This window comes from Mesocricetus auratus, unplaced genomic scaffold (assembly GCF_017639785.1).
Source record: "Mesocricetus auratus isolate SY011 unplaced genomic scaffold, BCM_Maur_2.0 Super-Scaffold_100027, whole genome shotgun sequence".
NCBI classification, from domain to species: domain Eukaryota; kingdom Metazoa; phylum Chordata; class Mammalia; order Rodentia; family Cricetidae; genus Mesocricetus; species Mesocricetus auratus.
This window is the reverse complement of record NW_024429208.1, coordinates 4,344,948-4,372,181: the sequence shown is the minus strand read 5'-3', so window position 1 is coordinate 4,372,181 and position 27,234 is coordinate 4,344,948. Positions and strand designations below refer to the sequence as shown.

General features: G+C 54.1%; 1 protein-coding gene across 1 annotated transcript in view; it reads right to left on the bottom strand.

The window, feature by feature from the left end:
* Anks1a (ankyrin repeat and sterile alpha motif domain containing 1A) overlaps window positions 1-27,234 on the bottom strand; it is a 155,851-nt gene that overhangs the window by 15,677 nt on the left and 112,940 nt on the right. Inside the window, 2 exon segments of the mRNA XM_013124329.3 lie at window positions 7,507-7,613; window positions 12,700-12,766. Of these exon segments, the coding sequence (XP_012979783.1) occupies window positions 7,507-7,613; window positions 12,700-12,766 (174 nt within the window).

Here is a 27,234-nt window from a genome sequence, read left to right as displayed (position 1 = left end):
CCATTTCCCTGAATCCGGGGGAGGGGCCCGGCAAGAGGCGCAGTCCTGGGCTCTGCCAGCCACACAGACAGCCGCAGCAACCATGCCCTGATGTCCCTCCCTTCTGTGGGAAGAACATTCCAGATAGGAGAGGGGCAGAACGAAGGCGGGGAAATGAGACCTGGAGCAGGTTACTCAGGGGGAGGGGCCTCTCCTCTGCCACCTCTGGCTCTGGTGCGGTTTGCGGTCACTGAGTCCCGCCTTCTCCACATGAGGGAGTGAACAGAGCAGGAAGCAACTCTCAAGGCCACTTGTTTACCGGGCAGGGGACACCAGCAGTTTTCTTTTCCTTTGTACGTTTTTCTCGGCGAGTTAATTGCTGTTGTTCTGTTCTGTTTTTGAGATGGGATCGCTCTGGCTTCTGGGGCTGGCCTGGACTCACTATGCAGGCTGGGCGGGATTCACTGTGTAGACTGGGCTGGACTCCCTGTAGACTGGCTGGACTCACTGTACACTGGCTGGACTCACTGTGTAGACTGGATGGACTCACTGTGTAGACTGGCTGGACTCACTGTGTAGACTGGCTGGACTCACTGTGTAGACTGGCTGGACTCACTGTGTAGACTGGCTGGACTCACTGTGTAGACTGGGCTGGACTCACTGTGTAGGCTGGGCTGGACTCGCTGTGTAGACTGGGCTGGATTCACTGTGTAGACTGGATGGACTCACTGTGTAGACTGGATGGACTCACTGTGTAGACTGGGCTGGACTCCCTGTAGACTGGCTGGACTCACTGTGTAGGCTGGGCTGGACTCACTGTGTAGACTGGATGGACTCGCTGTGTAGACTGGCTGGACTCACTGTAGACTGGCTGGACTCACTGTGTAGACTGGCTGGACTCACTGTGTAGACTGGGCTGGACTCACTGTAGACTGGGCTGGACTCACTGTGTAGACTGGATGGACTCGCTGTGTAGACTGGCTGGACTCACTGTAGACTGGCTGGACTCACTGTGTAGACTGGCTGGACTCACTGTGTAGACTGGATGGACTCGCTGTGTAGACTGGATGGACTCACTGTGTAGACTGGGCTGGACTCACTGTACACTGGATGGACTCACTGTGTAGACTGGATGGACTCACTGTGTAGACTGGATGGACTCACTGTAGACTGGCTGGACTCCCTGTGTAGACTGGATGGACTCGCTGTGTAGACTGGCTGGACTCACTGTGTAGACTGGCTGGACTCACTGTGTAGACTGGGCTGGACTCCCTGTAGACTGGCTGGACTCCCTGTAGACTGGCTGGACTCACTGTGTAGACTGGATGGACTCACTGTGTAGACTGGATGGACTCGCTGTGTAGACTGGATGGACTCGCTGTGTAGACTGGCTGGACTCACTGTGTAGACTGGCTGGACTCACTGTGTAGACTGGGCTGGACTCACTGTGTAGGCTGGGCTGGACTCGCTGTGTAGACTGGCTGGACTCACTGTGTAGACTGGATGGACTCGCTGTGTAGACTGGATGGACTCACAGTGTAGACTGGGCTGGACTCACTGTGTAGACTGGGCTGGACTCACTGTGTAGACTGGGCTGGACTCGCTGTGTAGACTGGGCTGGATTCACTGTGTAGACTGGATGGACTCACTGTGTAGACTGGATGGACTCACTGTGTAGACTGGGCTGGACTCCCTGTAGACTGGCTGGACTCACTGTGTAGGCTGGGCTGGACTCACTGTGTAGACTGGATGGACTCGCTGTGTAGACTGGCTGGACTCACTGTAGACTGGCTGGACTCACTGTGTAGACTGGCTGGACTCACTGTGTAGACTGGGCTGGACTCACTGTAGACTGGGCTGGACTCGCTGTGTAGACTGGCTGGACTCACTGTGTAGACTGGATGGACTCGCTGTGTAGACTGGATGGACTCACTGTAGACTGGGCTGGACTCACTGTGTAGACTGGATGGACTCGCTGTGTAGACTGGCTGGACTCACTGTAGACTGGCTGGACTCACTGTGTAGACTGGCTGGACTCACTGTGTAGACTGGCTGGACTCACTGTAGACTGGGCTGGACTCGCTGTGTAGACTGGATGGACTCGCTGTGTAGACTGGCTGGACTCACTGTAGACTGGCTGGACTCACTGTGTAGACTGGATGGACTCGCTGTGTAGACTGGATGGACTCGCTGTGTAGACTGGATGGACTCACTGTGTAGACTGGGCTGGACTCACTGTACACTGGATGGACTCACTGTGTAGACTGGATGGACTCACTGTAGACTGGCTGGACTCCCTGTGTAGACTGGATGGACTCACTGTGTAGACTGGGCTGGACTCCCTGTAGACTGGCTGGACTCCCTGTAGACTGGCTGGACTCACTGTGTAGACTGGATGGACTCGCTGTGTAGACTGGCTGGACTCGCTGTGTAGACTGGATGGAGTCACTGTAGACTGGATGGACTCGCTGTGTAGACTGGATGGACTCGCTGTGTAGACTGGATGGACTCGCTGTGTAGACTGGATGGACTCACTGTGTAGACTGGGCTGGACTCACTGTGTAGACTGGATGGACTCGCTGTGTAGACTGGATGGAGTCACTGTAGACTGGCTGGACTCACTGTGTAGACTGGATGGACTCGCTGTGTAGACTGGATGGACTCGCTGTGTAGACTGGATGGACTCACTGTGTAGACTGGGCTGGACTCACTGTGTAGACTGGATGGACTCGCTGTGTAGACTGGATGGACTCACTGTGTAGACTGGATGGACTCACTGTGTAGACTGGGCTGGACTCACTGTACACTGGATGGACTCACTGTGTAGACTGGATGGACTCGCTGTGTAGACTGGATGGACTCGCTGTGTAGACTGGATGGACTCGCTGTGTAGACTGGCTGGACTCGCTGTGTAGACTGGATGGAGTCACTGTAGACTGGATGGACTCGCTGTGTAGACTGGATGGACTCGCTGTGTAGACTGGGCTGGACTCACTGTAGACTGGCTGGACTCACTGTGTAGACTGGGCTGGACTCACTGTACACTGGATGGACTCACTGTGTAGACTGGATGGACTCGCTGTGTAGACTGGATGGACTCGCTGTGTAGACTGGATGGACTGGCTGTGTAGACTGGATGGACTCACTGTGTAGACTGGATGGACTCACTGTGTAGACTGGATGGACTCGCTGTGTAGACTGGATGGACTCGCTGTGTAGACTGGATGGACTGGCTGTGTAGACTGGATGGACTCACTGTGTAGACTGGATGGACTCGCTGTGTAGACTGGATGGACTCGCTGTGTAGACTGGATGGACTCACTGTAGACTGGATGGACTCACTGTGTAGACTGGATGGACTCACTGTAGACTGGATGGACTCGCTGTGTAGACTGGATGGACTCACTGTAGACTGGATGGACTCGCTGTGTAGACTGGATGGTCTCACTGTAGACTGGATGGACTCGCTGTGTAGACTGGCTGGACTCACTGTGTAGACTGGATGGACTCGCTGTGTAGACTGGATGGAGTCGCTGTGTAGACTGGATGGACTCGCTGTGTAGACTGGATGGACTCGCTGTGTAGACTGGATGGACTGGCTGTGTAGACTGGGCTGTGCTGGGATTGAAGGTGTGCACCACCACTGCCTGGCTTTAGCCTCCTGTTAGCAGTGCACACCATCTTGCTGTCGCCTTGAGGAAAGGGCTGTGGAGGTGCTGGGGCGCAGGCCTCGGTGCTCCCCGACACCCTGACCCAGGCAGGTTCTTGATGTCCCTGCCTTGTGACCTGGCGGGTGCAGATCTGTCCCACGCCTGCAGGGCAGGTGTGTGGGCTGAGTCAGTCCAGAGTGGGTTGGTTCCAAAGCCTCGTGTGTCTGCAGACACTGGCAGGCAAACGCAGCTCATCCCTGCGGATGCCACTGCTGCCCGCTCTGCTCCAGGAGGGCACACTCCCCCTCCTGCCCCTCAGCCTCCATGCCATAACAGCTGCTCTCCAGCGAGGGTGATAACGCATGTCCCCTTCGGAGCTTACGCGAACGCATGGGACCTTGAAGGACGTTGGCAAACAACGTCCCACGGGTAACAGGAACAGGGAGGAGGACCCTGTCGGAAGCCACCGGGAAGGATCTAGAGAATGCACCGTCGTCTTCACTTAAGCTCGTTGCCACTGAGTGGAGCTGTAGGGTTTCTCCTGAGCTCTCCCTGTCTGCTTTCCGGTCACCGCAGTCTGGCCTTCCCTTGCAGGCGCCATGAGCATGAGCCACCACAGGCCAGGCTGCAGAGCGCAGGGAGACAGATTCCCTCCAGGTCCCTCATCTGCCTGTTGAAGGGCAAGTGGGTGGCACCTGGATCCAACGCACCCTAAGGCTGTCAAGCTCAAGGGACCACAAAGTGCCTGCGGCACTGGGTTTAGCTCTCAAGTGACAGCCTGATGCGGCCCAGAAAGGGGACACAGGCTCCTCTGAGAACCCTCCTGTCCATACGTCTCCATGGATCCTCCTGCTTTGGGCCCTCTGTCAATGGGACAGAGAAAATTCTAGCCCAGCAGTTGGCTCACAAAGTGCTGCGGTCCTTGGACCAGCAACAGACAAAGGGAAAAGGAGGAGACAGGAGCAGGAAGGGGCCGTAGGGAGCGCAGGGGTCAGGGCAGGAGGTCGGAGACTCCGGCCCACGGGACGGGATGGGGCACCTTAGGAGCCCGGGGATTTGGTCTGATGGAATAAAGAAGGGGCCTTGGCCCGGTTGTGCTGAAAGTCAGACACCCGTCAGCCTTCTCCATGACCGACGGCCTCAGAGACACACAGGAACCCCGTAACCGGCCCTGAAGCAGAAACCCAGTGGAGAAAGACAGTGATGGGGAGCCAGAGGCCTTCCAGCTGCAGCAGAAGAAGCAACTTCCTTCCCACCCCACACCCGCACCCTGTCCTGACACCGCCTTCACCACAGGACAAAGGCCCCTCAGAGACACCAGGGCACCTCGCATGGCTTTCAGGGTGCCAGGGTCAGGCCCAGCTCACCCTCCCGCCTCACCAGGCCCTGCCCTCAGGCTAACTTCCGGTCCTACTGCCAGCGGCCTCTGGCCCATCACCTGCTTTTCCTCTCTAACTTGGTGAACACAGGTTGAAGTTGGGAGCTAGTGTCTCTGCTGCAACCTCTGTCTCAGCTCTCTGGTCCTCCATCGTCCCGCCTGTGATCCCGGGTGACGCTGCTCTGGGTCACACGTACAGGAGAACCCGGTAAACGTGGCTCCCGTGGCACCAGGCCGCAGCACATGCCACCGCTTCCTGGACTTGACATCTGCAGCTGGGCCACGAGGTCCCTTCCAACACACGGGCTCTGCTGTTCCACCCTCCACTGGCAGCAGGAGACGGAGAATCCACCCAGCCCCCACCCCCACAGGAACAGGAAGCTACCAGAGGCCAGCACAGGCCTGTCTTGGCCTTCCTTATCCCTCCCATGCACAGAGCAATGGTGGGCCATGCATTCCTGCGCCCCTCCCCCAGCAGCCCCACGCGAACCAATTTCCCTCTATCGGGTATTCGTTCGCTTCATGTCTTTTCACATCTGTCACAACGCTCTGACCTCAGGGCCACCATCATCTACGCCATCCATACTTCCACGAGGCTGTCAGACAGTGGCCCAGCCCGCTTGCAGGCACAGGTGTGCCAATCACAATGACCTCCTTCCGAACTGACTGGATGCATTTGCTCCTTACTCCCAAGAGAACCCGTTTCCTGTGGACATGGCCCGTGGTGAAGATGAATGGGCCACGGGGCATGAGAGAGACGGCGTGGTGGCTGCTGACAGAAAACCAGCTGTTTTCTGGTTGGGGTCTCAGGTAGGGTCCTGGGGCTGCTCAAGGGCTGGAAAACGAAACCTTTCCAGGGTTAGGTGATGTGAACTATGATCCGCGGGCTCAGCCCCGGGTCCCGGGCCACTCCTGTCTGACCTGCCAGCGGCAGGGAGGACTCAGAAGGGAACCAGGGAACCCCACAACTGCACTTCCCACTGACTAGAGCCACCCCCTTCCTAGTTCAGGCTTCTTCCCCAACGAGCATAGTGGAGACACAGTGAGAGCCAGGAACCATAAACACACCCACACAGCTTGATTATTAGAAAGGAAACGCACACTGCTATTTTAAAACTGTAGACTTTTAAAGTCTGAAACAGAACAGCCCCAAACCTGGCTGTGATAGTGTGGCTTGCTGCAGACTTGCCCGGGGACAGAGGTTAAAGCACTCTCCATCGGGTCTTTCCCGGATGCCACAAGCAGGGTCCCCCCCTGAAGACACCAAAGCTGACAGAGTAAACCCGGTCATCCCACTGAGACGGAGGGTCAGCTGGGACCCTGTGCTCGCTCTATGAACGCGGCCTGTCACCCGAGGTGCAGGGTAAGTGAACACAAGTGAGAGAGCTCTAATTCAAGGGGACAATCTGAAGCCCCCAGGACCGGGAGAGGAGGGGACAGACCTCCTAGGATCTGGGAGGCCCAGGGCAGTGGGTCTGCTCACTTACCAAGATGCGTAACACAGAAATGGCTCTGCCACACCCCCAATGAGAGAATGGGTGACACGGTTTCAGAGAGTGACTCCTTGCCTTCTAACTCCCAAGCACACATTCTCATTTGGCCAATCACCAGCAGCGTGACCCTGAACAAACCACTCAACCTCTGCACCTCGCTGTCTGCATGCGGAAGCAGGGGAAGACATCAGCACGCACCTCACGCTTCTGGGAGGTCACAGAGCTCACACATGGGAACCACCGAGATTGGCACCCAGCCCACCGTAAGGACATCAGCTGCCACAGTTACTGCTGTGATGTCACGGGCCTGCTCCTGTGCATGCCCTGCTCGGGTACTGACATGAATGACCCATGAGGACAGACACACTGGACAAGGCTTCTAGGAGACGGACGGCAGTGGGATCATTATCTCCTAAGCCCAGGGTCTAAGCTGAGTCCCCTCTTCCCAGGGAGCAGAGGAGAGGCCCCGGTTAATTCTGTTGCCCCTCGGATTCTGAGTGCAGACTGAACCTGGAGAAGCAACCAAACGGACACAGCCTTTCCCTGACAGTCTGAGGCCAGGCACGCGGGGCCTCTGTCTCACTTGGCTGGGCAGATGGGACCACAGCAAAGGTCTGAAAAATAAGGAAACTCCTGGTACCCAGCTGAGATGGGACATGGAGTCCCCGTGGGGTCCCTGGCTCTCCTGTCCACCAAAGCTGCTGGGGGCTGGCTCCACGTGCTGGCCAAGACACCTCAGCGTACAGCGCACCCAGCATCCAGTCTCAGAAGCAGAGCTGGCATGACGCTCTGAGAGTGCTCCTCCTGAATGGCGTCTGGGACAGAGACGGTGGGGCCAGGAGTGTCTGCAGAGCCGACGTCAGGCACTCAGCCGACTTGCTAGTACACATTCCCTGTGCTAGCCCTTCCCTGAGGTAAGGGGTTACGTACTCATGCGAACTCCAGCGGGGCCGTTTCCAACAAGCAGCACCAGCGCTGACCACTCAAGTGACTGGCAGGCACTTACCAGAAAGCGGACATCATCAAAGCCGTTCAGGAGCAACTTGCTCTCGTACTGCTGCAAGCCGACCGACTCCAGCCACTCCCCGACGCTCTGCTCCAGCGTCCGAGAACCTGACGAGAGAGGAATCGGCAGACGCTTGAAAAGGGAAAACCCATTCAGGCGGTAGCAGCGGCACTCAGAGGAAGACAGATGACACTGCCACATCGTAGGCATTACCACAAAGCAGCCAGACTGTGCACGAGGGAGCAGGGAGAGCAGGCTCGCAGCCTCCGCCTCTCCTCCCCGCGCAGGCACCGCGCACAGGCCAACCTGGGTGGCTGCTGCCCATTCACGCCCCACGATGGGACCTGGCCGGGGCCGGGGCCGCACATGCACGGTCTTGCCCTAGGGTTGGGGGAGCCAACCCTCAACGGTCTCCAGGTCAACTCGTCAGCAGCGTCCACACAGAGGCACGGCAGAAAGTCTGTCCCCACAGGCGCTAGAGGGGGACACGAGAGCTCCTAAAGTGCCCACCAGCCTGGATGCTCCTCTCCACGCAACTCCTGGAGCTGCGGGGAGGGGGGCTGTGACAGGGGGGCTGGCTGTGCGACCTTGAGGCACAAACCAGTCAGGAGCCGGTGTAAGTCTTCATGCAGCTGAGGGGCACAGGCGGCGCCGGCTGTTCACAGGGACCCAGCACATGCAAGGCAAGCCAGGCGGCAACAGAGCGCGGCAGGGGACAGAAGGGACTTTTACTTGTTTTCCCCCAGCAGTCCCGGAACAGGCAAACCATGGCCCCAGCCCTCTGTGCTCCCAGCTCAGGACAGTCAGGGAGCAGAGCGGGACAGATGGGCTGCAGTGTGAGGGTCAGGTTCAGGTGTGGCTCTGCGGGGTCAATGGCATGGTCTTCTACCAGGCTGTGTGGCCAGCAGACCGGGTGCCTCCTGGGCTGAGGCGCTGCCTGAGGAGCTGCCTGCCTGGCCCGGGTTGTCTTCCAGGAGTGTGGTGTTCATTCTCCCTGTCTTCGGTGGCAGTTCCCATGACCTGCCTGCCTGTCTGCCTGCTTAGGGGAAAGCAGCCGGGCTGTTCGGTTCTTGGTCAAAGAAGACAAAACCCCAAGCAGATAAAAGAACGAGGCGGCACTTGTCCGTCAGGAGCCGGCAGCTTGCCTATTCACGTTGCGTGGCTCTCTGGCCGAGCGACACCCACAGCTTTCTTCCCGGGATCTCTGGTCCCACCATCTCTACAGATGCACAGGCAAGGGACATTTGTTCACCCTGCTCGACGGGCAGGACAGGACTGTGGAGTGCGGGGAGGACAGACGTTCCGCCCCCCCCCCTGGCAGCCCGCAGATGCTCTCAGCTGGGTGCCTTCACACCCACCCGACTTCTTTGGCTCTGGAGGCAAGAAGGGGCAAAAGGAGGATGAAGGGGAGGAAAAGAGAGGTTCGAGGCAGGAGAAAGAAGAACCAACTACAGAGACGTCACCTCCCAGGGACTCTTCTCGACTGGGTGAAAGTCGCTCTGCCGTTACTGGCCGTCTCTGCCCTTCAGGCAGGGCAATGCCAATTTGCTTCTCTTGGGGACCCTGCTGACCAACTGTGGCAGCCTCCCCCTCCTCTCCTGTCGTCCGCAGAACAGATGGTGGGTGGTGACCGGGTGGTCTCTGGATGCAGGCTGTAGCCGTGCTCCAAAACGCCAGGTCTGGGGGCGCCTGGGCTTGCCCTTGAATGGAGAGTCGGCTCCAGGAACCTACGCAGCAGGCTTCTGAATGCCCGTGAGCTCGCGTGGCCCCAGCTGCTGATTCATCCCTGCCTGTAATCCCAGGGCTGGGCAGCTGTGGTCCGGTCCAGGCTGCTGCCGGTGGAGGTGCGCTCTCGGAGCCGCAGCGGAATGCTTTGTCTCCAGCTCTGGGGCTCCACACCGCTGCTGCTGACTGCCGGCTCCACAGTCCTTGCTCGCTCTCGTCTGGCCCTCCCCTTCCTCCCCTCCCACCCTTCCCCCTTCCATGCTCGGGGAAATACATCAGGGATCGGACGGCGGAGCAGAAGCTCGGCTGCTGATGGGAGCCAGAGCGAGATGACAGGTTTCCCGAGACGGATGCCGGCGATGCAGGCGGGCACTAAGTGGGGGACGGCAGCTTCATCGCAAGCTCGGGGGGCACGGAACCTTTTACAGGGGCAAAGAGGACTTGGGCTGGCAGTTTCAAAGACAGCCTGGGGAAGGGACCAAGGGGCAGCACGGCCCACAGTCAAGTGACCCCTGCTGCCACCCGAGGAAGCATTGTCCCACTCAGCACAAAAAGCGGCAAAACAAAGCCACAGCACCTGATGCTCCTTAGGGGAGGTCTCGGGGGGCCAGAGGACACTCAGCAAGGGACAGCCAAGGGGAGGCCTGATCAACGCAAGTACAGCCAGGGAGGGGACAAACTCCACAGACACACAGGAATCACACTTCATTCTGGGAATGTGCTGGAGGCACCTGCGTCTCGATAGGTCACACACAGGCACTGTGTCCAGAGGGACCAGACTCCCCGGGGGCTACACTGGGCGGTGAGTGGGGAGTGCAAACCTCCAGACAGAGTGGTTAGTGCGACGGACTTCTGGCAGCTGGCGGGCATGAAGCAGTTGTGAGACCTGTCTCTCGGGGGTCGGGGTGTGTAGCACCAGTGTGGACAGTCCGGGGGCTCTTGGGTTTCCAACAGGACTGGATTCCACTATAGTCAGACCCTCTGAGCGGCTACGGCTTGGCCTGGGACCTGCTTCAGGAGGCCGCCCCTCCTCCCAGGCTGACTCTCATTGGCAGCTAAACGCACCGCCGCACTCTGACCCTGACTACCTAAAATCCAGCGACTCTGCTTTGGCCTGAGGAAGCCTCTCCAGGCTTCTTAGCCAGGTAGTGGTACAGACTCCACACCCTGGGGGTGTCTACACAGTATGGCACTCGTCTTCGCCTGTCCTGGGCGAGCAGCCAGCCAGAGGACAGAGAAGCCCTCTTGCTAGCCCCAAGAGTGGGAGAGAGGGCAAGAAGCAGACTCCTTAGGGGCAAGGCTCTTCCCAGGAGGTCTGAGCGAACCCTGAGACAGTGGTCTGCTGACTCTGGCCTCTTGGACGTGCTGTGGCTCAGGCTTCCTGTCCTTAGATGAGGTACAGGAAAACGGAGGTGGCCACAACTCAGCTCAATGCTCTTGGTCCTGGCTGTGATCATCCCCAAAACACAGCCTTGAAAGTGGCATGAAGGTTTGTCCGTCTGTCCGTCTGTCCTAAACACCTTGCAAACACGTGTGCACCCAGAGGTGCAGGCAACCACGGGGCAGAGCCCAAACACCTGGAGAAGGCCCAGGGCTTCTCAGCTGGAAAAGCCAGCTGTCAACTCTAGCAGTCATCCGAGACTGACAAGGACCAAGCGCAGCTCACCCCCTCTGCTGGAAGCCAGGCACCGAGGCCTGCAGGGAAGGAAGCAAGGCTGACTGCGGAGGGAGCCAAGCAGGTGCCCGGTTCCCGGAAGTTATCAGCATCATAGCAGTGGGCACGGCTGCTCTCGGCGCTGGCCTCCATTCATCCGGGCACGTGAGTCTCTTGTTAGTTAGCTCTGACACTGTGAGGTAAGTCACCAAGCGGTGCTGTAGGAGCCTGGCCCTCATGTGGGATGAAATGAATACTTAACCCTCAAGTCTGTATCTGGAGCTGGGATTTGAACTCAGGGCAGTGTGGCTCCAGGAGCCCAGACTCTGCCCAGCAAAGCCCACAGTTCCCTTCTCCAGTGCGCACAGCACACTCGCCTCCTGACAGCAGCAGAAGCCCGAGACTAGGAAGCGCCACGGGGACGGCTGCTGCGTCAGTGCTGAAGGAGGTACGGAACCCCAGCTTTGGAGAGGAAGTTCTGGCGTCTGAACCAGGCCTCTGGGGGCCATGAACGCCAGCTCTGAGGGGCACTTTAAGGACATCTCTCTTGAGGAGACCCAGGGTGATGGTCCACTGGATGCAAAAGGAGAGCAAGGCAGACCTTACCCTGACGGCTCTGAGGGACAGACTGACCTTACCCTGACGGCTCGGAGGGACAGACTGACCTTACCCTGACGGCTCTGAGGGACAGACTGACCTTACCCTGACGGCTCTGAGGGACAGACTGACCTTACCCTGACGGCTCTGAGGGACAGACTGATCTTACCCTGACGGCTCTGAGGGACAGACTGACCTTACCCTGACGGCTCTGAGGGACGGACTGACCTTACCCTGACGGCTCTGAGGGACGGACTGACCTTACCCTGACGGCTCGGAGGGACGGACTGACCTTACCCTGACGGCTCGGAGGGACGGACTGACCTTACCCTGACGGCTCGGAGGGACGGACTGACCTTACCCTGACGGCTCGGAGGGACGGACTGACCTTACCCTGACGGCTCTGAGGGACGGACTGACCTTACCCTGACGGCTCTGAGGGACGGACTGACCTTACCCTGACGGCTCTGAGGGACGGACTGACCTTACCCTGACGGCTCTGAGGGACGGACTGACCTTACCCTGATGGCTCGGAGGGACAGACTGACCTTACCCTGACGGCTCGGAGGGACGGACTGACCTGTTCTGTAGGGATCTGGGTGACACCAGCAGATGACTGAGAGATCTGGGAAGGAAAGAGACACCCCCATCCTCCAGGAGACTCTGACACGCCCCACACCACCAATGTGGTGAACAAGGCCTATGTGGGCCATGCTTTCGTGACCAGCTGGTGCCAGAGCCACCTTAGGAACTGGGGACGGGTGTGGAAGTAACTCCAGCTTGGGCTACTCAGATAAAGTCCAAAACAATGAGCAACCTGACAACTACTGGACATTACGACTCCCAATCTTTTTTTTTTTTTTTTTGGTTTTTCGAGACAGGGTTTCCCTGTGGCTTTGGAGGCTGTCCTGGAACTCGCTCGGTAGACCAGGCTGGTCTCGAACTCACAGTTCTGCCTCTGCCTCCCGAGTGCTGGGATTAAAGGCGTGCGCCACCAACGCCCGGCCACAACTCCCAATCTTGTTTCGCAGCCTCAAATTCAATGCACACCTCCTCTCCCCCCCTCTGAAATGCAGTCGTTTCTCCCAGTAAAGGCCCAGGACAGCACATGGTTGAGGCTGGCCCCTTTCTGCTACCGATGTTTGTCTTGGGTCAATGAACCTCAGGCTGTGAGAGCCAGAGAGAGGCCCCTTACAAGGTGGGGACTAGTACAGTACCTGAGATCTTCTGCTGCTCCTGGGAAAAGTCAATGCCTTCTCCAATCGAGCTCATGATTTTCTCAATCTGAAACAGAAGGAAGAGAACAGAAGGGGTGGGGTCAAGAGAGGGGTCAACTTGGGGCCGGCAATGCCAGCTGAAGGCCAGGACCACCTTGGCTGTCCTCCCAGGGTCTAACCCAGCCCAGGAAAAGTAGGGAACGCTATTCTGCGGGGCTCCATATAGCAATGGTGTGGGCTGAGGTAAAGACGTGACCCCTCTCCAGACTCGGAAGCCTCACTCGCTACCCCAGTAGTCTGTGCTCGTCAGGGCTTAGGTTCCCTGAGGGGACACGGTGCCAGCTTTGCTCTCTGCTAGGCTGGGAGCACCTAGAGTCGTGCTCGGCAGACTGTGAGCTCAATACAGACAGATAAGTGGTGGCCACTCAGTGCCATCCCTGAGGTGTAGAGGCAGGCAGACCATATGCACACAGGAAGCTACTGGAAGCTGGGGGGCAATGGGGGGGTGTAGCCCTGGATGGAAACCCTTTTGCATCCCGGAGGCCAGATGGAGTTTTGCACTTATTGGGGGAAAAGAGACATCAACACCGTCCTTGCTTGGGATCACAGCAGAGACAGCGAGCCTCAAAGCATCTAGATGTCAGCACGGTCCCTGGGATGGATGGACCACTTGTCTCAGCACCTGGCTTTGGTTACGGTGGAGCCCAGCTGCCCCAGCTGCCCCTCAGTCCAGTGTGTGCGGCCAGGGGAGGCCGAGACAGCCAGACGGGGACCGCCTGCTCCCTTCTCGCGCTGCAGTGACAATGAGCTCATTCGCGGTTTCTTCCAAAGCCATGAAAAGAGGGACCTTTTGTACCAAGGGCTTGGATGCTCTTTCCCCTAAGTGCAAGCAGGGAGCCCGGTCTGACAATCAGAAGAACAGCTCCCAGCCGGCCTCCAGCTGGCAGACAGGGCGTGCAGCTGACACCCAGGACAGCACAGACTGAGTGCCTGCCTCTCCCAAGGCCAGTGCAGCCCAAACCCTCAGCTACAGAGCTCTCAGGACACAACTGCAGTAGAACAGACCTTGCAGCAGACTGGGGTGGGGGTGTCCCTGCTTGAGAGGAAGCCTCAGGGTGGTCTCCATTGGTCCTGGAGTAGACAGTCACCCTCCACACACACCCCTCCCTTTGCCTCTGGCCATTTCAGCAGGTGTAGCACAGGCAAATGGCCCAGACAGTCAGGAAAAGACCAGCACCCTCTGAAGCCTGGGGTGTAAATGGATAGAGACCGGATTAACATGGCTCATGGAAGATGCTCAGTAAAAATTAGCTTGTGCCCACTGTCTTCTGTTACCCTCTGAGGGTTCCAGCCTACTAAGACCTAAATTTGAAGCTTAAAAAATATTTTTTATGTGTATGGGTGTTTTGCTTGCAATTATATCTAAGCACCACTTGTGTGCCCGATGCCTGCAGAGGCCAGCAGAGGGCACGGCATCCCTGGAACTGGAGTTACAGATGGTATGAGCCATCACACAGTGCTGGGAACCAAATCAAAGGTCCTCTGCCAGCAGCAAGTGCCCTTAAACCTTGACCCATCTCGCCAACCCACTAAAACATATATATTTGGTTTGTTTTATGTATGTTTTTTGAGACAGGGTTTCTCTGTATTGTTTTGGAGGCTGTCCTGGACTTGCTCTGTAGACCAGGCTGGCCTTGAACTCACAGAGATCCGCTTGCCTCTGCCTCCCCAGGGCTGGGATTAAAGGTGTGCGCCACCAACACCCAGCTTCAAAAAACAGTTTGACTCATGTTCTTTGCTTGTTATTTTTAAGTCAGGATCTTACTATGTAACTGTGGCTGCCTTGGAACTCACTATATAGAGCAAACTGGTCCTGAATTCAGAGCGCTCCCTCCCAAGTGCACCACCATGCTGGCCCGCGATGGATACTGCTTTACATACACGTTACTCAGAAACTACAAGAGGTTGTTCAGAGAAGGGTATGCCTCCTGCTTGCCTCCCATTACCCTGTTCTCCCCACCCTTTCAGACCACTCCTCAGACACTGGCAAATGCAAGGACAGTCCCACCCTTCCACCCCAACGGACATGCCACGTATCTTGCTTCCCGTTGCCTGAACTCTGGAGCTTTTTCACAGCTCACAGAGAGCTCGCAGTGGACGGCCCCACTGTCAGCACAGCTCTCAAATCACGAGCTGGACAGCTGCCTGGCACACTGATGGGCGCTTTCTCGTTGCCAGGGCTGCAACAGTCCTGTTCTACATGCGTCTTTGAGCACGTTTACAAGCACACAACTGGGGGGCCACTTCTGTGTGTCTGCTGAAGGTCTACCAGGTGCTACACAGCAGTGTGGTCTGGGGAGGCGGCTCAGTGGGTGAAGCGCTTGTCACGAAAATGTGTGGTCCTGAGGAAGGGGCCCACAAACTCGCGGGAGGATGGATGGATGGATGGGTGGATGGATGATGGATGGATGGATGGATGGGTGGATGGGTGGATGGATGGAGGATGGATGGGTGGAGGATGGATGGATGGATGGATGGGTGGATGGGTGGATGGATGGGTAGATGGATGGGTGGAGGATGGGTGGATGGATGAATGGATGGGTGGATGGGTGGAGGATGGATGGATGGATGGGTGGATGGATGGATGGGTAGATGGATGGGTGGAGGATGGGTGGATGGATGGATGGATGGGTGGATGGGTGGAGGATGGATGGATGGATGGGTGGATGGATGGATGGATGGGTGGATGGGTGGATGGATGGGTGGAGGATGGATGGATGGGTGGATGGGTGGATAGATGGGTGGAGGATGGGTGGATGGAGGATGGATGGATGGATAGATGGATGGGTGGATGGATGGGTGGATAGATGGGTGGAGGATGGGTGGATGGAGGATGGATGGATGGATAGATGGATGGGTGGATGGATGGGTGGATAGATGGGTGGAGGATGGGTGGATGGAGGATGGATGGATGGATAGATGGATGGGTGGATGGAGGATGGATGGATGGGTGGATGGGTGGAAGATGGGTGGATGGATGGGTGGATAGATGGGTGGATGAATGATGGATGGATGGGTGAGTGGGTGTGACAGCTGCACCTATAAACACAGCACCCATGGTGAGGCGGGAGGAAGGGACAAGAGAACCAGCAGAAGCTCATCAGCTAGTCAGCCTGGAGTGCACATCGCCCAGCAAGAGACCCTGTCTCGAGGAAGGTGGAGGGTGAAGTCCTCTGCCCTCCACTTGTGTGCCATGGTGAGGCCAAGAGAGGGCCTGCTGCCCTTCCACACAGGAACACCTGCGTGTAGATGTACACGGAGCCAGCAGCAGGTCACAGAAACCCTCCTCCCAGCGACAGCAGCTCTGCTGAAGGTATTCCAGGAACGGCACTCACCAACTCACAGTCAGCTCATCCCATCTGACATCTGTCTTTTCAGGGTTACAGCTTTTCTGTGACTTCAACGCAGGGGCTCCCACTCCTCCAGACCACACCCTCGCCCCTTGGAGAGGTTCACCCCGCCCAGCTTAGAAGACACCTCAGGGCCAGTTCTCTCAAAGCCTGGGTTGTCTCATCTAATTATGGAAGCCTCATGGCTGGGCAAAGAGCAGGTAATCAGTAAATCCTGCTCCCAGGATCCTGGATGCCGGCAGCTGTCCAGGGGAGGTGGGGACAGCCAGTCACTGGGACGGTACATGCTTTCCAAGTAGCCAGTGCAGAGGAAGGAAACCTCCCCGAGTGGAGGAGTGTTGTGTGTGTCAGGGAGCGTGTGAGGTGCAGGCAGTCCCTGGGGGCACACTGGAGGGTCAGTGCACTCACACTCCTAGGCCTGTGGGAACTTCCCTTTGGGGTGGAGGGCGAGTTAGAAGCAACGCTGTGTCCAGAGGCTGCATTTGGGACCAAGCCATTAGGACAACAGCCACCAGTGAGGTGTGTGCCTAGACGTTGGGACTTTGTGGGGAGGAGAGGAGCTGCCTTCCTCCTCCAGCTCAAGGTGTAAGTTTTTTTTTGTTTTTGTTTTTTTTGTTTTTTTTTTACGAGACAGGGTTTCTCTGTATTGTTTTGGAGGCTGTCGGTCCAGCCTGGCCTCAAAGTCACGGAGATCCGCCTGCCTCTGCCTCCCGAGTGCTGGGATTAAAGGTGTGCGCCACCGCCGCCCGGCTCAAGGTGTAAGTATTAAAGGCGATGTTTCTGCAGTGCCTAGTTGGCTACTGATATCCCCCAGCTCCTCCCTGCTGCCTGGGAGCTGCAAAGCACATGCAGTGTCCTCGGCCCTGTCCTACAGAACTAGAGACGCCCACCTCCCTCCTCCATCCCCACTTACGGACTTACAGAAACCTGGCTGGCTCTGCTGCCTCAACAGTTTCAACGGTGTGTCCCAGCGATGCCAGGAACCATCCAATGGGAAGGTCGGCCTCAGTCTCACCTTGTCTTCTACAGAGCTGGTGTCTTGGTGACAGCTACCATCCGGTGCTCTCACCAGGCTGTTCCCTGCAGCTTGAACCACGTTTATATAGAAGGAGAAAGCAGGGGAGGTGAGGTGGCCTTCGCTGTGGCCCCCGAGGCCATCTGGATCCTCCGGAGGTCCTCCCCTTATTTTACACCCTGCCCAACTCCTCACCAGCCCTGCAGAGCCTCGGCTATCCAGGGAGGAATCCTTAAACGTGCCAGAGGCCTAGCCTGCCCTGGGCCTGAGAGGTGCCCAGCCTGGCTTGGCAGTGTTTCTGGGGGAGCGAGGTTCAGCCTGCCTGAGGCTCACCCCACCTTGTCATGTGACCACTGATGCTGACAGGGACACTCTCAGACCAGGAGCCACACGAGAGCGCACGATCCTCTCTGGGCTTGCTTGGTTGCCTCTCGGAGCAGACGGGCACTCAGCCTTGAGTGCGCTTTGAGTCAACATCTGAAAAAGGGTCAGCGGCCAGAGGCTACGGCAGCTTGCTTCCCCTTCCAGCCTGAGCTGCAAAAGGCCTCAGGGAGGATAAAGATGGATTGACATAAATTATTTGTCTTGATTTTTCTAATCTTGTCAAAGGCTTTTAGAAGAGGCCAGGATGGCGTGGAGGAGCGAGGGAGGGAGGAGGCTGCTCAGGGGCGGGGTATGAAGAAAGATTTGCCAGTGGGTTCAGGGCCTCTTGGCAAGCAGGCCGGAACAATAGGCAGCTTCTGCACAGAGCAGACTGTTTGCTAGTCTCAACTTAGTTTGTCTCTTCACAGGAGGGCACACAGACTGATACCATATTTATTCTGGTATCCCCTCACTCCAATGTCCTTTCCTTCATGGCTGTCCTTCTCTCAAGGTCCCCTTTTCTTCCAGGCTAAGGGGTAACAGAGCAGTTTCATTTCAAAAGCGTTTTGTCTTGCCTGACAAACAGCCTACCTCTGTGAATGTCCCAGACATAGAGAGCAGCCTGGCAGAGAGGGAAGCCAAGGGTGCCCTGTCCTGACAAGTCTGCCTCGGTGACTTCCCCAGACACAGAGGGAAGCCAAGGGTGCCCAGTCCTAGGCCATGTCTCTCTGCCCCTTGGCCTGCTCCTTTGTACTGCAGATACCGGCCTTGGATGCCCCAATCATACAACCACCAGCCGGGTCCCTTCTCCACCCGGGGGCAGGCCTGTGATCCTTCTTTGTCAGTCTTGTGAGACACAGTCCTGTGAGGGGGTTTTCACAGAGGTTACGTGGGAAGACACCCTGGATGTGCCCAAAGAGAGCTGGGTTGAGCTGAAGGAGGAGGAAGGAGGAGCTGGGTTACAATGCCCATCCGTCCCCACCTCCTGACTATGACGTGGTGTGACTGGCTGCCGCCACCACACTCTCCCTGCCCCAGGGGCTGCACCCTCACCCTGTGACTGCTTTTGCCATAGGAACAGAAAGGAAGGGGGTACTGATGACGGGAACGTGATGGAAGAAGCCATGTGGAAACAAGCAACTGTTGCCAAGTGGCCTCCTCCTGTCTGGACAGCCCACTCTGAAAGCAGTCTCTGACTCAAAGTCCCCGGAAGCTGCTGAAAAGAGAGAAATTGGGAGACCTAGATTCCAATTAACTTTATTATTGCTCGCCACATAACTCTGGGTTATGTGCCAGGTTTTGGCTTTAAGAAGTGGGACAACTATCTAAAAGATTAATGAGACTTTGGATTCTGGGCCAGTTTATGCTTAGTGTTTGGCACATGTAGGAAGGACACAAAGTAAGTCACACGGGCTAAGGTGGAGTACAGGCCTCTGAGCGGCTGGGGACCCTGCTTCTAGTGCCATCTTCACTCCCCTCCCCCTGTCCTGTTCTCTGTGTGCTGTGGGCTGGGTGGGTGGCATCGGGGGACCCAACATCAGTTCTGAGGCCTACAGGCAAACAGATGTTTGTAGTACAGGCAGTCAGAGTATCACACGCATATAATCAAGAGTCAACACAATCACATCCATCAGTGTCCCCAAGAGGTCCTCAACTTGCCACCCCCTACTGCGAGGAAGAAGTCACAGAATCGCGACAGAACCAGTCTCCAGCTAAGACAGGAGGCACATCCTACACTGCTGCCATTTAGATGAAGTACTAGGTCAGCAAAAGAGTTACCATAATCAACGCCAGAAGAGTGGGTGCCCTGGGGGCTCTAGGTGGGGCTGGGGAAGGGCAGGAGGGAACATTCTGGGGTCACAGTAGCCCTCCGCATCCTAATGGAATTTGGGGTTACACAAACGTAGGTATTTGTCAAAGCTTATGCAATTACAGCTATGGTCTAGGCATGTCTTTGAGTAGGTATCAGCCCACTTTCAAGACCCAGACTATAAACAAGTATTAAACTCTAGTTAATAACACAGCTCTCTCTCTCTTTTTCTTTGCTTTGTTTTGTTTTTTCGAGATAGAGTCTCTCTCTGTAGCCCTGACTGTCCTGGAACGTGATTTGTAGGCTCAAACTCACAGAGATCCGCCTGCCTCTGCCTCCTGAGAGCTGGGATCAAAGGTGTGCGCCACCACACATGGCCAACGACAAAGCTTTTTAAGCTTAGGCATGAAATGTACTTAAGCTTGCAATTTACCCTAAGACACCAAAAAAATAATGTGGCTTGCTGAATGGACAGGTGTGTGTGGCTGGTGGGAAGGCTTCTCTTTACATCATGGTGATCAGAAGTGGGATCATGAATTTCCACGTAGAATAACAAAAGATTTAAAGGAATTTTAGAAACAAAAGAACAGAGAAAAGCATGGGTTCTTGGTAGCAGCATTTTTTTTTTGGCTTTTTTTTTTTTATAAAAAAATTTTTTAAAATTATGTATACATATAGTGTTCTATGCTTGGACACCAGAAGAGGGCACCAGATCTCATTACAGATGGTTGTGAGCCACCATGTGGTTACTGGGAATTGAACTCAGGTCCTCTGGAAGAGCAGGCAGTGCTCTTAACCTCTGAGCCATCTCTCCAGCCCTTTTTTTGGCTTTTCGAGACAGGGTTTCTCTGTGGCTTTGGAGGCTGTCCTGGAACTAGCTCTTGTAGACCATGCTGGTCTGGAACTCACAGAGATCCTCCTGCCTCTGCCTCCCGGCGGTAGCAACATTTTTCTCAGGTGGACTCTGTTTTGCTACCGACAAGTAGAGACTCACACGTGGCTTGCTTAAGGGAGTTTTCCTGACTCAGCATAAAAAGAAAAACCCAGCAAGGTTCTTTTAAGGGGCTCTTCTAACGATTGAAAGGTGTGTACGTACAGCTGGAAGTGGCAGTGACCACATCTCCAAGCCTACAGCTTTTGCTAAGCACCAGCATAGACTGAGGCGATGAGCTGGAATCACGCTTACACCCGCCATCTTGGAAAAACCACAGTTTAAACAGCCGCGGTTTTAACAGATAAGACACGTGGCCAGAAAAACATAAAGATTTACAGTAAAGTCAGACTTGGATGAAGAAAAACCTCTAAAGGTTTACAGAGGCAGAGACAGGCGGATCTCTGTGGGTTCGAGGCCAGCCTGGTCTACAGAGCTAGTTCCAGGACAGCCTCCAAAACAATACAGAGAAACCCTGTCTCGAAAAACCAAAAAAAAAAAAAAGGAAATATATATATATATATTTTTTTTTTGAGAGAGAAAAAGAAACAACATAGTGGTAAATAAATAGAGAAGCCGGCTGTGGTGGCGCAAGCCGGTAGGATTGCTGCAGAGGCAGAGGCAGGCGGAATTCCAAAGAGAAACCCTGTCTCAGAGAAATAAAGAAATAAAAGTGAAAGAAATAGAGTAATAATATAGATAAGTAAATAAGCCACGTAAAGATGGAAAATAAACAGAGAGTCTGGATACTGTATGCTATTGTGTTTTTCAGTTTTTTGATTGCTCAGGAAGGAACAACTGCTAAAGTACACTTGATCATAAATGCTGCTAAATAAATTCAACTTATATCTTTTGAAAATGCCTTGACTTCAAAATTTAAGTACAAGGATATGTTACTTTGGAAAAGAATTTTTGTTTATGTTTCTACAGAAAATGAAAAGCTGAGGATTCCTTCAAGGCTTCTGTGGTTTGATGAACTAAGACCCCCGGAAGCAGTGGGCCAGGTGTTCCAACAATTGAAACAGCTAAGATGATGCAGTCTTACAGACCCCGAAAATACGGATCCTGAGTTTTGCCATGATCCCCTTGGTATGAACAGCGCCTCCTTCCAGCACGAAGCAGTTTGGAATGAGTGACGTCCTAATTCCCATCTTGTTTATAAATCTTTGTTTTCATTTAAATGGGATTGCTTATAATTGGTTAATGATCACAACCAATCTCTTTTTAAAGGAAAAAGAGGATTATGGCATGGAAATGAATACTTTGTATTGGTATGGTTTTTCATTTATTGATACAAATTCAAGGTCAATTTTGTGATGTGTATATTTCTCCTCTTAATTAAGTATTGTGCTTATACTTTTCTTTTAAAATGTAATGCATAATTAAATATAGACTATAGATAGTTACTTATAATAGTCAGAACTTATAATTAGGTAAGTTAGGTTTTCTAGATATTCAGAAATATATTTGAGATAGATAGTCTTCAAACCTTTCAAAGACCTTCAGAAAATGGCATTTAAGATGGTTTAGGGTTTTTCTTGACAATGAGAAATGTCTGCTCCTGGCAGCATCAATTACGTCTGAGAGGAAGATGGACATCGAAGAGACTCATTATGGAGTTTGCTTTCAACGTGGCAAGATTAGCCATTTGGGCAAGAAACTGCTCTTGCCTGGACTGCTTGACTGTTGCTGTATAAACTGGACATGCAGGACCCACAGGAAAGTGACTACTGAACTCAAACAGTCCTTCAGGGTTCCTGATTCATGGAAGAGTCTATGAGACTTTCTGCAGGACACAGAAAAATGACTGACAGACTGCCAATGCAGATGGACAGTTTGAGATTTCCTGCTTTGCTGAGAAGCCTTCCGGACACACTGTGGCCTATGGGCTGAAGATGGATGCCCCAACGTTACAGAGAAACTCGGGTGACTGTCCAGGCAGTAAGATGTCTCTGCCAATCCTAGTGTTTATACATTATCCTTCTGTAGTCTTTGATGGAGTTGAAGGCAGATAGTTATAATTATAGTTTCCCTTAGTTATGATAAAAGATAAGCTACATATAAAACTTTGGACTCACAGGATGGGATGGATGATATTTTCTTTAAATCATGCTAAAATATTGTAACTGTGTTCTTACTTGATAACTGTTCTGTTATATATAATTTGACTATGTTAAAGTTAAGAACTTTCTTTTTGTTTAAACAGAAAAGATGTTGGGGAAGTCCTGTGTATACGTCAATAAAGCACTGTTGGCCAATAGAGAAGCAAGATAGGTGGGACTAGGAGTCCAGGAGGACTCTGGGTAGGAGAAACATAGGAAGTCAAGATGTAACCACCATGGGGTAGGAAGCCCGGAAACTTCTCGGGTAAGAGACATACTTAGATTAACAATTATGGGATAAATACTTAAGTCAGAGTTATCCAGTAAGAAATAAGCAAGGCCAACAGCTTCATAATTAATATAGTCTCCTGCGTGTTATTTGGACTGATGCGGCTCTGGAACCAGGCTGGCAGGAAGGCTTCTCTCTATAGGTGTGGACAGAGCAGACTTCAGAATAAAAATCCGGAGTTCAAAATTCTGCTTCTCTGTACTCATGAGCAGAATCTTGGAGAAGCCATTCAGTTACCTCTGAGCTTCGACACCTCCCCAAAAGTGTGAGAAAATCCCTCACCTGCAGATCACTGCTACGGCCACTGACTTTTCTTCTAGCCTCCCCCTGCTCCCCTGAGCTGGTCTCACTGTGCAGCCCAAGTTGACCTCAAGCTCAAGCTCTTCCTGCCCCAGTGTCCCCAGTGCTGGGATTTGGGACATGTACCAGCACGCCCAGCTACTTCCTTCTCTCAGCCCCAGTTTCCTCAGAGGCTGCTGGGAAAGTCTGAGCCGTTGTATGAGGCATGACCGGAAAACAGCCTGTGCTCCCCAGACAGAGTGTGTGAGGCCTGTGTCCTGGTGTCACTCCCCCATCCCTGATGACATCACTGCTGTGGAGTATGGCTTTCACCGTGTGTGCTACGTTTGTTTATGCAGCATTTGTTTAACCATGTAAAGGCGTGTTGCTCTGCCTGTCTAAGGCACATGACCGGCCTAACAACAAGCCGAACGGCCAATGGCTGGCTAGGCAAAGGATAGGAGGGGGGTTGGCAGGCAGAGAAAAGAGGACGAGGGAGAAGGAGAGGGCGACACCAGGGGTCAGCCAGTCGGATGCGGGGTGAGCAAGGAGGCAGGGGAGGCAGAATGAAAGGAAAGGAAAGTAGAAAGCCCTGAGGCAAAGTGTAGACAGGAGACACAGGTTACAACAAGCTATAAGAGCTCCTGGGACAGGCGTAGGAAGAGGCCGAGCATTCGTAATCGGTCACAGGTCTCCGTGTTTTCATTTGGGAGCTGGCTGGTGGTCTAAGAAGGCCTGCTACCCATCTCCCTACAAGATGAGGTTCCGCAGCTCCTCCTCCAGAGCGGGCTCTGCCGGGGCCTTCCCGGGTCGGGGGAAGGACGTCCTAAGGGCCTCCCTAGCCCAACCCTTAAAAACGTGGGCTGGATTTAAAAGCTGAATCGTCATCTAAGCCCTGCTCTCTGACCACCTGACCAGATGCCATCCTTGTTCTGGGAAACATCTGTAGCCTTCGTAAACCGCATATGCCGGGGAAGCGTCCAACACCCTCCCTCCTCATTCATTTACTATTTATTCCTTCTAAAATAAACAGAATTCCACCTAAAAACAAGAGCCAGGTCTTTTAGAGATAAACCAGAGGAAAGGGCAGAAAATGTTCACTACCCCTGTGAACAATAGCTCACTTCCTGGACACAGCTGGTGGTGGCTTCTCCATTCAGGACAAAGTGTCCTGTGAGGGAGCGCCTTCCTGGTAAGAGCTTTGGGACAGTTCAGGCCTGTGCTGTTGCGGCAGGGTAGAGGTGACGACTGCTGTAGCTGTGCTCTCCACGCTTGGGAGAGCTGGTCCTCAGGAGCTGAACAGCAGGCCACCAAACGAGTATATTCCGCCGTAGTTGCAAGCACCGTGAGTCCATACTTGACTGTCTGTCTTCTGTCCGCCACTGACAACAGCTCATAAGTCTGTAGCCACCTTCGCCCCACTGACCTGCAGGTTAGCTCACCCCACAGCACCCCCTCCAACAGCAAGCGACAGGCCCTGCCAGGCTCACAGCCTGCAGGAGGGAACCACACCCACACTGTTCCTGGTGGTCACATGAGAAACCAGAGCGGCTGTCTTGGGGGGGCGGCGCAGGCCCATAACCTCAGTGCTCAGGAGGCTGAATGGGGGGACCTAGAATCTGAGGCCAGCTTGGGCTGCAGTGAGACCACATCTACACATAAATAAGTAAATATAGGAAATTTAGGGCCAGGACCACAGTTAGTATTAGAGTAAGTGCCTAGCATACACCATCCCCAGCCCCAACCCCACAGGGAGGAAAAAGAAAATGTAATTAAGTGTTGCCAAAGTAACGAAACAAGTGAAAGAGCTGTTTCTGTAACAACCAAGCGGGTACTTCAAAGTGACATAATAAAGAGAGATTGGTCCCGAATGGAGTGTAGTTGGTGAAGTAAGTTTGAGAAATTCGGAAAGACTTCTATACTCAGATTCTTCACACGTGGCTTAATTCTGGCTTTACTTGTGAGCAAGTCAAACGGTCGACTCCAGCCAATGTGGCATCACGGGTGTGGATCCCAAGGAGGCGTGCAGAGCTCAGCACGAGCAAAGCCACACTGCGGGAAAGACAGACCCAGCTTCCCTCCAAAGAGCAGCCGCACGCACACCTGCAGTTTAAAGTAAACCGCTGTCTGCATTCCTTTAAAACGAAAACAAAAACAACCTCCTTCTTTAACAGGGCCTGTAATTAACCTAAGAAACCCCGGAGAGCGGCTGTACCAGAAGCTCCCTCTAAACACGGGGCATGCAGAAGAAAGCCCCTGGGGAAGCTGGGGGCCTGGAAACACAGCAGCACTACCTTTGCAGCCACTTCCGTTACCAAGCATGTCCCACCTCCCAGAGCAGCTTTCTTACAAGTCTCTCCACGGACGGGAGCCAACACCAGTGCTCACCTCACCTCACCTTCTCTGTAGATCTGTTTGAACAGTGCCCTCATGACCGCCTTGGTTCGGTATAAACAGCCATGGCCTGGCCTTTCTGAGCTCCCCATCAGAGCACATAGGCATCAGGAGAGCCTGGGCTCTGCCCAAAGGCTGCTGTCATCCTCACACACGGCAGGTGGCGAGTCACAACTGCCCTCAGTCAGCCCAGGGCCTGAGCAGGGAGCACGGAAGCAGGCTTTCAGGCCGAAGCCTTTTTCGGCATGTGGAGTCCTCCCTACCGGGGCAGACCACAGGACAGGAAGCCAAAGCAATCCTAAGTCTCTAAGAGAAAAAGGTTCAGCTATGAGGCAGGAGCTAACCCCATGCCCAGCCTGGCCTCTGCCCCATCAAGAGTGCAAGAACCCACAGAAATGGCGTCCTTGAGTTCCCCAGAGATGACCTGAAGAAAAGTCTCCACACATGAGACTTCTGGGAACAGCAGAGCTCAGGAAGTCTGACTTTATGGAAGACGTGACGTGCTCCTGCCAATACATACCTCGTGTCCTGTCCCCACCCCTGCTGATGCAGGTGTCTGGCTAGAGCCTGCAGGCCTGTGTTCCCCTGCACTCCTCCTTCTGCAATGCCTCTTAGGATCAGTCCGCTCTCTGCTCTTCCCTGATGTAGCACAATAGATTTTCACGGCCAGAGCAAGGCTTCTGCTTGGCTGGTCCTTCCGGCTAGCTATAACCCACCTAAGCTTAATCCAAGCACGGGAGCCAAAACCCCTTCATGCAGGCAGCAAGGTGAAATGGAGTGCCTGGCACTCGGTACACACTCGCCTGGCACTCGGTACACACTCGCCTGTCCCTATGCCCGAAGCTACTGCATGGAGCTCTTGCAGCAGAGGTGGCCTGGCTGCACGCAGGCAGATCAAGGCACTTGCACACACAGACCTGGCCCCAGCACACGCACAGTCCTCTGGAGCCTTGCACACACAGACCTGGCCCCAGCACACGCACAGTCCTCTGGAGCCTTGCACACACAGACCTGGCCCCAGCACACGCACAGTCCTCTGGAGCTTTCCCTCTGAGCTCCATCGCTGCACCTGTCAGGCCCCGGGCGACTGACTTGATACAGATGGAAACGAGCCTTCAATGAGGCTAAACTGGCTCTTAGGCACGGAGGTCAAATTTGGTTTGATTATTCCCTATCAGCATTGGAGAAACTTATCTACAGAGCAATTAAAAGAATTAATGTCTGCTGTTAAAAAAAACACACTGCTCTGGATGTGATCAAGGACAAAACAGCTTTAGTAGAAACAACAAAAAATTCAGGAGAGACCATAAAGCAAGTATTTTGGCAAACTTCTATAAATGATCAAACCAAAGCTAAAAACATGAATAAATGACATTGTAATTGAAGGATTACTTAACATAGATAAAGATGTAACCAAACTTACACCAAAATTTGGCATTCAGACTAACCTCTTCAGGAGGTAAATGTTCAGTTTTTAGGGATTAGAACTTTATCTCAGGTTAAAAAAAAAATTAAAGGTGGACCAGAAGGACAGATAAGAAAATTATAGCCATATGTGGCTAACAGCAATGAATTTATAGGAACATGAACTGCTACGGCAATGGAAAACACAGACTAACATTACTCCAACCTCAGAAACAAACCATAAAATAAAGAATGCTTCTGAGCTTTGGACTCCCATCCAACAATGAGAGATGCACTCTCACCCTGGACTCTTGGGGATAGGCCCTGCCCTGGATGAAATGACAGACTATGGACACCTCCATGGAGGGCCTCACCCTCCCTGGGGAAATGAGGGGATACTGGAGGGGTTGGTGGGAGGGCACAGGAGGAGGGGAGGGAAAGGGAAAGGGAGAGGGACCTGGAATTGACATGTAAAGCAACCTTGTTTCTAATTTAAATATAAAGTAAATAAATAAATAAATAAAAAGAATGCTTCTGA